The following is a 14,000-nucleotide window of genomic DNA, read 5'->3' as shown; positions in this document are numbered from 1 at the left end:
CTACCTTGGGGATATTTTCCAACTTTAATGATTCTAAGAGGTCAACCAAAGCTGGTATTTTCTAAAATTATTTTATTTTGTCTCCACAGAGTGAACGATTGCAGTCTGACCTGATTGTGTGTATAGTCATTGGTGTCCTCTATTTTGCAATTCATGTCAGTACAGTATTTACAGTTTTACAGGTAAGGTGTTACTTCATGTTTTCAATTTGCTTTCTGTATGAAAATACTCTGGTGTGATATAAAGATGGTCTTTAAACATGTAGTGTGACAAGTACATGACTGAGTGACATGACACTTTTATGTGCTCAGAAGATCATCTTCCCTAGCTCTTTCCTAGTTTCTTCTTATGTTCGAGACTTCTATTTTAGCCTCTGACACAAAATGCCCTCTTTCAAGTTCTCTATCTCAATTAAATAGTGTCAGGATTATTTTGAAATAAGGAAATATGAAACTTTAAAAAAAAGTTTAAAATGTTTAGCGATTAAAGTTTGAGGGGCTGAGCCTTGATTCAGCAGTTCCATGCTGGCATGGCTCTTTGTAGACCATACTATAGGGCAGTATCCCTTTACTGGACTTTACAGAACTTCAAAGATCATTTAAATTTCAAGTTTTTGACTTGTCAGTCTAGCTAGTGCTACTGCGTTGGATACTTTTCATGTCTATATGTGACTCTTGATGGTAATGGCATGGGACTAGATCCTGTGCTTGAATTTAAGTAAAGCAGTTCCCTCAAGAGCTACAGTTACTGAGTTTCTTATTTTGATATTCTTATTATGGAGCCATTGGCTAGCTTATGAATAGCCTTATGTAAGGCAAATTAAAATTTCTGCCATGTATTTTAGAAGGATTTTACTTTCCTGCTACTGCCTAAAGTTAAAGTAAGAAACTAATTTAAAAAAGCATATGCATTTGGGTAACTAGTTGTCTTCAGGATTACTTAATCATGTGTACTTGTGTTTTGTGAGGAAAATATCTCTTCTATTATTGTATGGCTGGATTTTGGCACTCCACCTGAATGTTGCTTTCTCCCACCCTTGAGAGATTTGGCTATATGCTCTTCACCAGCTGTGTATTTCTATAGGCTTGGGCTTCACGGAATTCACAAAGAGCTTATGGCAAGATAATGTAATCCTAGTTTTGCAATTATCTGGACTTATGCAGAAATTTAGAGAAAATTTTAATGGAAAGCATTGTGAAATCCAAGCATCATCCCATGTTAACTTTGCAGTGTTCTGTGACTTCTGTGGAAGGGATTGGTCTTGTGGGAGGCTTCTTACTTTCCCAAGTGAATATGAAATTAATGATTTGTTTTTGCTTATGCTTATGCCTCCTTTTATCCAGCAGATGGAATGGTAAATTGGGTTCAGCCTTTAGAGAATAATACCTTTATAAAATGAAATGCATACGGAAGCAATGGACTGTGAAAGAAGATTGGTGTACTATTTTTACTTGAAAGTACATTTCAACTTAGTGAAAATTTGATAGATATGAAGCGTTTTTTTCCTCCCAGAGTTTCTTGTTTTATCTTAAAATTGGTAGTTCAGTTTCTCATGAAGAAATGCATTAGTATTGCAGGATCACCTGCTCTTACACTGGAAAATACAAAGTAATATTTTATTTTGTTTGTAAAACACAAATCTTAATTTCTTTAATTCTTCTTTCTAGCCTATTTTAAGTTATGTTCTCTATGCATTGGTGGGTACGGTAGGCTTTGTGACCCATTATGTTCTGCCTCAACTCCGAAAGCAGCTTCCTTGGCATTGCTTTTCTCACCCACTGCTGAAAACCAAGGAATACCATCAGTTTGAAGTCCGGAGTAAGTATTGGCTGTTGTTGTTGACCTGCTTGTGTTACCTATTGATATACTTAATCTCTTTACTATTCTCACCACTGGAGGATTTAATTATATCTGATCTATTAATGTATTTGCTTCTCAGTTCCTCATGCTTTGTTTCCATGATATTTTATGTGTCTCTTAACTGATGATGGTAATACAAGTGTTAACATTATCTCAGAGCAGTTCCATTAAAACATAGTCTTCAAAATCTTAAGTGGTAAAGTTTAGGCTTATGATTGCCTCAAGAATTTTTCATAGTGATCGAGTGTGTTTCACCATGTACTTCTTGAACATTGCTAAATTTTCAGATGTTTGAGAGGATTAGTTGTGGTGAATGCTGATGGAGACTTCATTCTGGTACTGATTTGACATGTTTAACAATAGAAAATAGTGCAAGGGGTCAACTGCTGGATGAAGACACCAAAGGACCGGTCTTACAGCATGATCTGTATAGCTATGTACTGGCAGCTTGTGCTTGCAACCTATGTTTTCATGGAATCTTTGCCCAGAGATGCAGAAAAATGAAGTTATACTGCTTATCAGTTTTCCAGAATGGGTAAATGGTGTGATAGATTGTGGGGACTTCACTGTTGGAATGTTTTTATTGTTAAGCAGGCTTAAGAAATTCCTGTCTGAACTGCCTTGGAAACAACTGAATCTGTTTTGATTTTTCTTTTCAAATGGTTGTTAAAACAAGAAAACATTCTGCTGCTTTCAGGAGCAGAGGATTATCAGAATTAATTTGCAAACTTTCTGCCTTTGTAGCATCCATTCAATGTGGTCTTTTCATTGATGTCTAACCTGTGGGATTTTTTTTTCCCAGTGCTTGCATGTAAAGATGGATAAATATGAACAGCAATTGTAGTACAATGTCAGATGTTATCTGGAAGAAGTGTAAAGTGTAACTGTATGCCTTAAGTCTTTAATCTGTAAAACTAGAAAAACTACAGTTGGTGCCCTTTCTATATTCATCAATGTTTACCATAACCTTTGACATTAAATCTTCTAGCCTATATTGCAGAAGTTTTTTTATCTTAATTTACATTAATTTGAAGCACACATTACAATTTTTGTAGAAGATGAAAAGAAGTTGCTCAAGTGACAGACATTTGTGTTGGTAGGTTACATAGGCTCTTCTGTATTGTAGAGTGGTAAACCAGGAGTCCTTCAGATTGAGTATGGTTGAAAAGCATCCTTTTGTGTGAGAAAATGCATCATTTCAAACAGCTTCATCAATAGCAATATTTAAATTATTGAAGAGGTGGAACTCAGTTTGTTTCCTTCTGTGTACAGTAAGCAAGTAGCTTGCAAACTTTTCTGTTGCTATGTGAACAGAGTAAAAACTACTGGGGTTACTGACAGGAGCTTTTCTTGATTTTGGTTAAATAAAACTACAAAAGTCCATTGTGAGAAAATGGTTAATCCAAGTTAATTGGATGAACAAACTTTGTTTTGTAACCAGAGATTTTTGATTTGACAGTGCCATCTGATTTCTTCTTCTTAATAAATCTTGACAGATGCTGCCCATGTTATGTGGTTTGAGAAACTTCACATTTGGCTCCTTTTTGTAGAGAAGAATGTTATCTATCCACTTATAGTCCTCAATGAGCTTAGTAGCAGCGCTAAGAATATTGCTAGTCCAAAGAAACTGGATACTGAGTAAGTATAAAAGTAATTTACTATTAAGTAATCTTGAGTATGAGTATGAGAGTAATCTTAATTACTATTAGGTAATCTTGAGTATGTGTGCTCTGGTGGAAAATTAAATAGTGACTTCTGGTGTCAATGGGAAGACAGAACACCTTAATGGTATTGTCTTAAGAGTAAGGCAATGAATAAATAAAGCTTTTCTTCATTTGAAAGCCTGTATAAAGCTGATTTAAACTGATTGGAGTATTACACTGTTGAACTAGACACTTCCACAAAGGTAAATCATTCAACTCCTAGCATATACTGTGAAGATGACATGTTGCAGAATTACCTAGAAGTGTGATAAGTTTGCTTGTTGAGCTACAAAGTCTTAATATGATTTTCCAGATGGCAAGTTCAAGATACTCTTGATATATTCTGATATTTTATCAGGTGTAAATTTCAGACTTGTTCCTTGAGTTGGTGTGCCAGTGTGCTGCCCCTCTGTAGCTTTCTTCTCTTGTCAAGGAATTCCCTAGGCTTCCTAGCCCCTAAGCATAATCCATACCCAGACGGAATTGCACACTGCTTCTTAAACTGAGTTATAATCCCTTGAGCAGGGTATCTGACTGTCTCAGCAAATGATAGCTCAGTAATAGGCCCTGAATTTTTTGCCTCCAAGAAACAGTAACCAGATGTCTTTTTTGGATCTGAAGTTCAATTTGTTTAGAGCAAAAGAGAGTACAAGTATTGAAATGAAGCAGAAAATATTTTAGGGGGCAGGTTGTTAGATTAATTTTGTGGGGTAGTGTCTGGCTTTTTTTGCTTTCTTAATTTTAGTTCCTGCATCTAGTAAATTATTGCTTTGGGGTCATTATCACAGTCACTGTGAGATCTTTGAGGGGAATATTGCCATTATGTTACTTTAATTTCATTTTTTAAAAACCCTGTGATATATCAGTTGCTATGTCTAAAAAAATTGCAGTTCCCTCAACAGAAATTAGAGCACTGTAGTCATGCAGGAAATGATAATCCAGTGTTCATTAACATCCTCTTGATGATTAATCTAGTGTTTTCGCATTTTAGTATTCATAGCCTAAATTAAAGACCAGGTTTGTCTTCAGACTACAAGGATATTTCATCTTCTAATTTTTTTTATTTCTTTTTTAGTGACACTTAAAAATAATGATAATTCTTGAACATTGATTGGCTTGAGAGTACTGATGAAAAGATTTAGACAGTAACCTTTTTAAAAAGAAATCTGAAGTTGTCTTTAAAAAACCAACAAATCATTAACACACACCCCTCCACACCCCCTCAATGCCCCAAATTCCAGAAGCAAACACAATTCAAAGTTTGAAGAGATTGGTATTGCATGACAGCACAACTTAAGTGGTCTTTAAACCCCTTTCAGGTAACAGGTAATGACTCTCTTGTGGCTTCCTTACACAGGTTGGGTGCTTTAATGATCACAATAGCTGGCTTGAAGTTACTGCGTTCATCATTCAGTAGCCCAACGTGCCAGTATGTCACTGTTATTTTCACAGTGCTCTTCTTTACTTTTGATTACAAAAGTTTTACTGAGACCATGCTGCTAGATCTCTTCTTCATGTCCATACTCTTCAGCAAGGTAACTTTTAACTCTGTTTTTAGGTGTTTCAGTTTATCCAAAGGGGAAAACGGATAATCCTCTCTGATACGTAGTCTTGCATATTCTCAGTCTTTTGTACTGTATTAGATATGCTATAAGACAACTAAGACTTCTCCTTCCCAAAACATTTGTTGGCTTGAGAAACCATATGTAACTCTCTCAACATCTCCTGAGTTTGTACATAGTACAATGAGGTGTGTCTCACGTTACTTGCTTTTACGATTACATTCTTTCTCCAAGTCTCAAAGCTTCTGGTAAATCAGTAAGAGCTCTAGGATGACCAGCAAATGCCTCAGGATGCAAAACATGTTGATTGTTAGCCAAAATACTGAATTGTTTTTCTCTTTTTTTTTCCCCTGTAGCTTTGGGAACTCTTTTATAAATTGAGATTTGTATATACCTACATTGCTCCCTGGCAGATCACATGGGGGTCTGCCTTCCATGCTTTTGCCCAGCCCTTTGCTGTGCCACGTATCCTTTGGAAATGCAAACTTTCTCCTGAGGTGGTGTATTTATAACTTCTGAGTACTGCTTTATAGTGGATTCTATGTTATGGGCTAAAACTGCTGAAAGAACAGGTTTGTCTAGTGAGTATTTACAAAGAAGCTGTGCACACTTTCTGCCTTGTTACAATGCTATGAATTATATGGTAATAGCAGAGATAGCATCCTGACTTAAAAGAAGCATGGACCAGAAGTAATTCTGAAAATCACACAGCTTTTCTTTTGCTGGTCATTCCCTTTTACAGGAATCACTAATAATAATTTTAGTCCTTGAGTTTTGCATTTTAAACTTCTCTAGGCTGTTTTGAATGGAGTATTGAGTTAGTATTTTCAACAGAATTTTTGGGAATGACTGTTGTGTTTAGTGCTGGATTTCCATCTATTTGTTTTTAAAAACAAAAAGAATCCTCTTATTGCTGGAAGTACTGCAAACAACTTTGCTGCATAGAAATTCATAGAGATCTTGTTTGGCCCTTTGTTGGTGTTGCTGTCTGTACTGAACATGATCACAGAGGCTAAAAAAAGAAAAAAGTTGTTGCTTTGCTTTCCTTAATTCTCTTATCCTACAGATTCTGCCATGTTGTTTGTCCAAGCAGCTGTGTCAGCTTTCTTCTCTACTCCACTGAATCCTTTTCTGGGAAGTGCAATATTCATCACTTCATATGCCAGGCCTGTCAAATTCTGGGAAAGAGACTACAAGTAGGTGAAATAACCAAGTTGAAAAAAAATTGTTTTTAATAGAATAGATACGTCTGAAGTGTTGGTTTGGGGGTTTTGTTTGTTTGTTTTTTTTTTTTTTAACTTGAAAATTTCTGCTATTTTTTCCCTCAGAAAACTAGTATAAAGCACTGAAAGTTTTCACTGAACTTGTTTCTGAAATACTGTAGCAGCTGTTTTTTACACTAGGATCATTTGCTTCAGCTGCTTAAGTAATTTCTACTTAGAGGTATGGCCACACTGGTGTTTTTAAACATGGAATTTATGGTATTGTGAAGTGCAATTTTAATCAAAAAGAGAGTTTATGTATAAAAAGATTTTGGGGAACATTCCATAGCTGTATTTTACCTGTGTTAGTTACTGTTTTGCTCACAGCAAAACTGGCTAAACTTAATACAAAAAACTTTCAAAGTATGTGTTTTTTGTTCAAGGTGGGATCAGTAGTAGAATCTTCAAGTCTGATTAGTTTCTTTTTGTTTTCTTTGTTTCTTGCTTGTTTTCTTTCTGGCAAACTCCCTATTGCTGGTAGTGTGTCAGATCAATAAAATATTATATAAACTGCATAGGGCAAGTTGAATGGATATTTCTGGTATTTCTTATTTCCCATCTAACATTACAACAATTTAAATGCACTGTTCCAAATCTTAGATGAAAGCATTATGGTTGTAATTTCAGACAATGAAAGAACTGTCTAAAAATTAATCTTTCACTAAAGTCTGTTGAATTGTTAGCTGTGCTGATTTAACTGGTCTAAAGCTAAGCTTTTATGATACCTAAGAAAATATATGCACTTTTATCTAAAGTGCAAGATTATTCTATGGCTATTTACTGTGGACAAACTTTATTAGGCATTAAAATGCTAATCATACATAAAAATATTTTTACATATGAGAAGAGCAGCAAATATGCATCTAAAATTATTTAAAAAAAAACTTTTAGAAACTATTTCACTCAGAATATTTAACACTTTATTAGTAGTTTCTTTCCTTAGACATTCTTACAGTAATATATTTTGTATTAATTATGCTTTATTATTTTCAGCACAAAACGTGTGGATCATTCAAATACTAGACTGGCTTCACAGCTGGATCGGAATCCAGGTAGCTCTCCTAGCTGGATTTTGGTAGTTGGTTTGGAGTTTTTGAGGGTTACTTTTGTTGAGGGGGAGGGGGGCATTTGGGATGTGGGTTGGTGGGTTTCTTTCTTTTTTTTTTCAGGGGTGATTTTTTTTTATTGTGGCTTTTTTTTTTTTTTTCAAATGTGAATGGCTGTCGTTGAATTTTTATAGGATTCATGATCAGTTTTCCCTCTAATCTCGTCTAACCATGCCCAACATTTCTGTTGCTTTGTCTACTGTTAGTTTTTCTTCCATCATCTCTTGCTTTATTCTTTAAGCTCTCCCATAAGTTTTTTGATTTCACTCTTAGGTTTGTGTTATTGCTTTACTTTTTATATATAAAAGTAGCAGGCATTAAAGTGTTTTGCTTTTTTATTCTTGAATAATTTAAACAGTGAGGGTATCTCAATATCAAGGTAATGACCAGTACAACAGACATCACTAAGATATGTCTGTGCTCATTTGCTTTTGCACTTCATTATCTTGAATAAGTTGATGGGAGATGCATGAGTGGAACTGAAGGAATAATGTGGAAAATGGAGGAGTGACGAAGAAAAAATTTGGTTCAAAATACAAATGTCACTTGACATTCCTTTGGAATAGTTGTCCCCTAAAAAAGGGGGAGTGGAGGGTAGAGTATGACCTTGAAACAGCATTGTGGTCAAGAAAAAGATAGGATTCAATGTGAAGTAATAATTGACATTTAAGCTTGATGTTTTTCTGCAGTTTCAGATAATCTAAATCCAATCTTCCTGCAGGTTCAGATGATAACAACCTGAATTCTATCTTCTATGAGCATTTAACCCGTTCCCTTCAGCACAGCTTATGTGGAGATTTGTTGTTGGGTCGCTGGGGAAACTACAGTACTGGGGACTGCTTCATCCTAGCCTCTGACTACCTCAATGCACTAGTACACCTTATAGAGATAGGAAATGGCTTGGTCACCTTCCAGCTGAGGGGGCTTGAATTCAGAGGTGAGTGTTTAGATGTCCCTAGCTGCCTGCGCTAAAAAGTAGGCTTCTGCTTTGGAAACTGAAATTATTTTCAGTTTTATCGTATTAATAACTTGCTTTGAAAATGGGCTTCAGGGAGTCTCAATGCTCCTGTCACTTGATGCTAAGTCCCTCTTTCCATTTTAGTTGCAACATGGCTACTTTTTAGAGAAACGTAACTAAAATGGGGTCCTAGAGTGATAAATTAAGATATCTAAATCTTTGGTGTTTGTTGGCAGATAGTTCACTTAGTGTTAAAATAATTTAATCGGAAATAGGTTGAATTTTAGTCTTCCAAACACAAGTTTACATTAAACCAATCGTATAAAGCATTCAATTCTTTCTTCTTTTCTCTGCTTTCTCCTAAGGAACTTACTGTCAGCAACGAGAAGTAGAGGCCATCACTGAAGGTGTAGAGGAAGATGAAGGGTTTTGTTGCTGTGAACCAGGCCACCTTCCTCACATGCTTTCCTTTAATGCTGCCTTTGGGCAGCGTTGGCTGGCATGGGAAGTGCTTGTAACAAAGTATGTTCTGGAGGGTTACAGCATCACTGACAACAGTGCAGCTTCCATGCTTCAAGTCTTTGATCTCCGGAAAATTCTCACCACTTACTACGTGAAGGTGTGGCTTGGCTCAGTGCAGCCTGTGGGGGGAGGCCAGCTGGGCTGCACCTGGGAACTGCTCAGAGTCTTGAGCTCATACTGTCTCTCACATGAGGATCATAGGATGAGGTGATAATTACAGATGTACAAGAGGAGGAAGGAGTTCCTTGTACTGATGGTGACTCAGTACTCTGATGCATGAGCAGGACAATGACCCTGCACTCCATATCAGAGAGAGGGCACCTCCTAGCTGAAGCTGGAATAAAAACTTTAAAACTGTTACCCAGATACAGTAGCTCTGTTGTAAATGGAAAGTTGGGTAGTTTGTTTCTTTAGAGAAAGCTGAGCTGCTTTGGTCTTCATAAGCTGTCCAAACCCATCTTTGGTTCTTAAAAGAGAAACAAGCCCTCTCCTCCAGTTTTAAGATGACTGTAGGCCTCAGGTCCTTCTGGATAATCATTGTACTAATTGAGATCTTTCATAAACTACCCTCTTTCTGAGAGCTGAAAATTCTCAGGTTAAAATATTTCCAAGATACTTACTCACACATGCACACAAGTTGTGTTTCCTAGCACAGGTGTCTTAAACTGTTTCGTGTTTTGTTTTCTTTTTAATTTAGAGTTCTTTAGAAATTTAGTATCTAACCCTCCATGTTAACGAAATAAAAAATTTAATGTATTTCTTTTCCACAAAAATTACAGTGAGGATCATATCCCATCCTTTTTTTCCTTTCCTTACTCCTTCAGTGTAGGCCTCAGAAATCCTGACAGACTTTGAAAAACACTCCTATACACCACCTATTTAGTGTTTTCTGTGCAAATCTGTTGTACCTGTGAGCTGTATAAAACGATGTGTGTAATTTTCATTAATTTTCGCAAAAATAATGCAAATAAGTTGAAACAATTGACATTGCTGCCCGGGATTTTTTTAATTGCAATGTTGACTCATATTTTTAACTGCTACTGTTTCAGGGAATCATCTATTATGTCACAACATCTCCCAAGCTAGAGGAATGGCTAGCTAACGAGACAATGCAGGAAGGACTGCGGCTGTGCACAGACCGCAATTATGTGGATGTAGACCCAACATTTAACCCCAATATTGATGAGGATTATGACCACCGTCTGGCAGGGATCTCACGAGAGAGCTTCTGTATGATATATTTGAACTGGATAGAATATTGCTGCTCTCGAAGAGAGAAGGTAAGTATGTGAGGAAAGCCCTTCACTATTCTAGGATGCTGTCACTTTTTTTTTCCTGTTGGTTTGACTTACAGATAGGTTTAATGCAGATTTTTTTTTTGACGTGTAAATTTAATAGATTCTGTAAGTAGTGTATTGTTTAACCAATTCATTAATGAATTTTTTTTGCCAGCTCAAATCAACCAGTTGAATCTTAGACATTTATCTACATGCAGAAGGGTATGTCTGCAGAATTGATGTTTTGTACTTAGATATCAGTATTCACAAATCACCCCTAACTTAAACATCAAAACAAAAATCCCTGAAACCCAAGATACTGTTTCCAGCTTATCAGACTCACTTCTTTCTCAGTGTTCACATTACATCATTCCTTTGGACCATTGGAATTCTTGGCTTGTGAAAACAGTCATACATTATTCAACCTTCTCTTCTTTTCACAATCATTCCACCTTTTGAATAGGAGCATTAGTATGTTTGTAGATGAATGCCTTGACATTTTACTGTTTATAACAAATAACTGTGTCAAATTAGTGTTTGAAAATAAGGAGAAAGTGATTGAGATTAAAGGGACACTAAATTGGAATTTGTGTTTGAGGGATCCAAGACTTAAGGGTTCGGTTTCGCTTTGGAGGTAAAAGATCAGTTAAAGCCCATTTTAACAGGGGTAAGACTTAGTGTCCTGTGATCAAAGGACCAACAAAATCCAAAGAAAATTATTTCCTTCCAAGAAATGAACATGAAATACTTTGTACATGTATTGAAAATCAGGTTTAATCACTTAATTGAATGATGCCATTTGCTAGGGCATTATATACCCTAGCTATACTTTTGAACTTCGGCTTTGAGCTGAGGGCTTGTCTCTGTTAACTAACCCCTTGACTGAAGCCATAGACCAGGGAAGTTGTCAGGTAAATCAGGCTTGCATATTCCTAACCAGTGATAATCCACTATATTCATTGAAAATACTTTTGTCTAAACCCCATAATTAGCAAATCAGCAGTGTGCCTGCAAGATACACACCATAGGGAATGTAGCATGCATCTATTTAGCTTAAAATTTGTCTTATTGCAAATCATGTGTGTTTACCTTTGCAAGTATTTTTAGGTACTTGTAAAACTCTTGCTCAGACTTTGAATAAGAATTGCTTTTTTTAGGAGTGACTGCTGTGGTAGGTACATACACACACTTGAAACTGCTGTGTTTGGGTCTTTTTACTCCTCCTGGCAGAATCTTCTTTTTCAGTAACCATTTCTTTAATCCATTCACCTATTATTTTTTCTTTTGTTATTACAAGCCACTGGATTCAAGTAAAGACTCACCCCTAGTGACATTGTGTTATGGACTGTGTGTTCTGGGGCGGAGAGCATTGGGAACAGCTTCACATCATATGTCTAGGTAATAAAACGCTGCTGTAAGCTTTCTATCTTCAAAATCCCTCTGAGTTCTTAGATTAGTTTTAGATGAGTATCTTTTCATAGAAGAAAAAGATAATTAACACCATCTTTCCTTAAACTGGGCAGATTTGCTGTGTAACTTGTCTTCATTACAACAGCCAGTGAAATGTATGTAAAGAAAAGCAAATGGGGGAGAACTTGCAGCTAAACATACTGTTTTATTGAACTAATTCAAGATGGGAGTTCTGGTACGGGTAAGGATTGGTTTTAACCAGTTTAGAACTGAGTGAGTTCTAAAAGTAAGCTTCATTTCCTGCCAGCTAGATGTCCTTTATGGAAGTAAGGGGAACAAGAGGAAAATTTCTTAAAATGAAAAACTGATATGTCTTGGTGGATGTTAGATGAGACCATTGTAGTAAGTTTCACAGTTTACCTGGCTCTGTGGGAAGCAGTTGTGTTTTATAAAAATCTTTAGTTCAATTCTGTTATCATATGGCAACTTTCTTGCAGACTGACAGCCTCAATTTTAGAAAGCAAGTGTAAAAAATATAGCTATAACATTCAGGAAACGACAAAGTGATGTTTTTAAAAAGAAGCATAATTGGATGTGGAAGCTATTGGTCAGCTGGATGCTGACTATAAAACCTGTTCTACTTCAATTTCAGTGCAACTGTTGAGTAATTCTTCTAAGTACCAGCCAATTGCATCTTGAAGGTTGTTACATAGAGTTGCAAGAGTCATCAGAGCATATTTGGTTTTTCACTCTTAAGTTAGCTTAGTAATTGAAAACAGTGCCTTTTAAGCATGAAAATTTGACAAGATTTTTATTTTGTACTAAATCATGGACAACTGAAGTTGCATACCCTCTTTAACTGGTCTGTTGTGTTACATACCCTGAAAAGTTTTGCCTTTAAAAGTCTTCAGAATGAAATCAGGCACTCCTTATATTTGTTTGCATTAGTCCATGTAAATAATTTGTTGCATGTGTAGTTTGTTCGTTACCTGTTCAGTGCAGGTAGACATCTGATGTATCAAATTTTCTTACACACACATCTTTTCCCTGTCTTATCCTGTAGCTTACCTTGATAGAGAGGAATTGTGTGCCTTTCTGTGCAGCTCAGTAGTTTCTTTTCAGTGATAACTGTGGATATGTTTGTACTTCTGTTAATATTTGGGTTGTTTTCATATTTTTCCCCCTCAACAGTAACCTGGAATCTTTCTTGTATGGTCTGCATGCCCTATTTAAGGGTGACTTCCGTATATCTTCAATTAGAGATGAATGGATCTTTGCTGACATGGAATTACTGAGGAAAGTAGTGGTCCCTGGAATACGGATGTCACTGAAGCTACATCAAGTGAGAGATGACACAGAAAGATGTGTCCAATTTTTTACTTCTGTACATTTGTTCTTTTAAAAATTAGTGGCTGGGAGAAAGGAAAAAGAGGATGAGAATAAAAGGACTGTGATAGAAATTGACAGCTGAAAACGAGGGAGTATCATGTCTTGTCCTTTGATTTATTACAGCTTTTGTGGAAGGTGATACAGAGGAACAGGGAATGCTGTTTATGCTCAGAGCTTGAAAATTACATTAACTGTAGATCAGAGAACATGTCAAGCCCTATTTCATACCTACTAGAGATTTCCCTTATGAACATCTTCTCTGATATTTTCCCTCTCTTTTCCCTCCCTACACATATGTAATTGGTTTAAAAGGTTATGCATTCAAAGCTGCATAGTCCTCTCCTCCAGTGGGAGTTGCTTTTCTTGTTCTTTTTACTTTGAAGTATTGTAATCACAGGTTTCAGGTGAGAATGAGAAGGTTGCTTTTCCATAAGCTGAAATTAGAGTTTGTCTTTGTAGTGAAGTGCAGGTGAAGATGAAGGGTCTCAAATCCTGTCCAGCACATGTATTAACTCAGCAAGTACAAGAAAACATGTACTTAGTGATAAGCACTCTATAAGGGAGGAGAAATGTTGGTACTCAGGAAAGATATATTGCTTGAAAATCATAATAAGTAAACAAATCCTAGTTGCAGTTTAAAAATTACTATTAAAGTTTCATTTTTTTTTTGCCTTCATTGCAGTCTGGAGTCCCCCAAAACTAGCAGTGATTGAATTAACTCACTCATGTAACACAAACTCTCTGAATTTAGGAGAATGTGTGTGTTAGGAGTACATGTAGCAAAGCAGAGTAATTACCAAATCATTGTTGAAACCAGCAGAAGTACCACTTGAACAGCACTCTGAGTGTTCTCAGAGGGTTATTGTGCAGAATGTGTTTGATTGAAGTCAGAGAATGAAAAGTGAGAAAAAAACAGATCACACTAACTATGAAAAAATGAAAGTTCTGAAC

General features: G+C 36.2%; 1 protein-coding gene across 18 annotated transcripts in view; it reads left to right on the top strand.

Annotated features, from left to right (window-relative positions):
- The window catches only part of PCNX1 (pecanex 1), an 84,286-nt gene that overhangs the window by 59,658 nt on the left and 10,628 nt on the right, over window positions 1-14,000 (top strand). For all 18 annotated transcript variants that reach the window (XM_086894092.1, XM_086894098.1, XM_086894091.1 and 15 more), the window contains 12 exons: window positions 90-182; window positions 1,668-1,818; window positions 3,357-3,498; window positions 4,921-5,098; window positions 5,482-5,590; window positions 6,192-6,321; window positions 7,381-7,439; window positions 8,215-8,430; window positions 8,817-9,070; window positions 10,023-10,253; window positions 11,548-11,648; window positions 12,852-13,002. In XM_086894092.1, coding sequence (XP_086750218.1) covers window positions 90-182; window positions 1,668-1,818; window positions 3,357-3,498; window positions 4,921-5,098; window positions 5,482-5,590; window positions 6,192-6,321; window positions 7,381-7,439; window positions 8,215-8,430; window positions 8,817-9,070; window positions 10,023-10,253; window positions 11,548-11,648; window positions 12,852-13,002 — 1,815 coding nt within the window. The remainder of the gene's footprint in view (window positions 1-89; window positions 183-1,667; window positions 1,819-3,356; window positions 3,499-4,920; window positions 5,099-5,481; window positions 5,591-6,191; window positions 6,322-7,380; window positions 7,440-8,214; window positions 8,431-8,816; window positions 9,071-10,022; window positions 10,254-11,547; window positions 11,649-12,851; window positions 13,003-14,000) is intronic.

The sequence above is a fragment of the Cyanistes caeruleus genome, chromosome 6, assembly GCF_971803275.1.
Source record: "Cyanistes caeruleus chromosome 6, bCyaCae1.hap1.1, whole genome shotgun sequence".
Classification (NCBI taxonomy): Eukaryota; Metazoa; Chordata; class Aves; order Passeriformes; family Paridae; genus Cyanistes; species Cyanistes caeruleus.
Note: the sequence above shows the minus strand (reverse complement) of the source record. Positions and strands in the feature narration are given on the sequence as shown.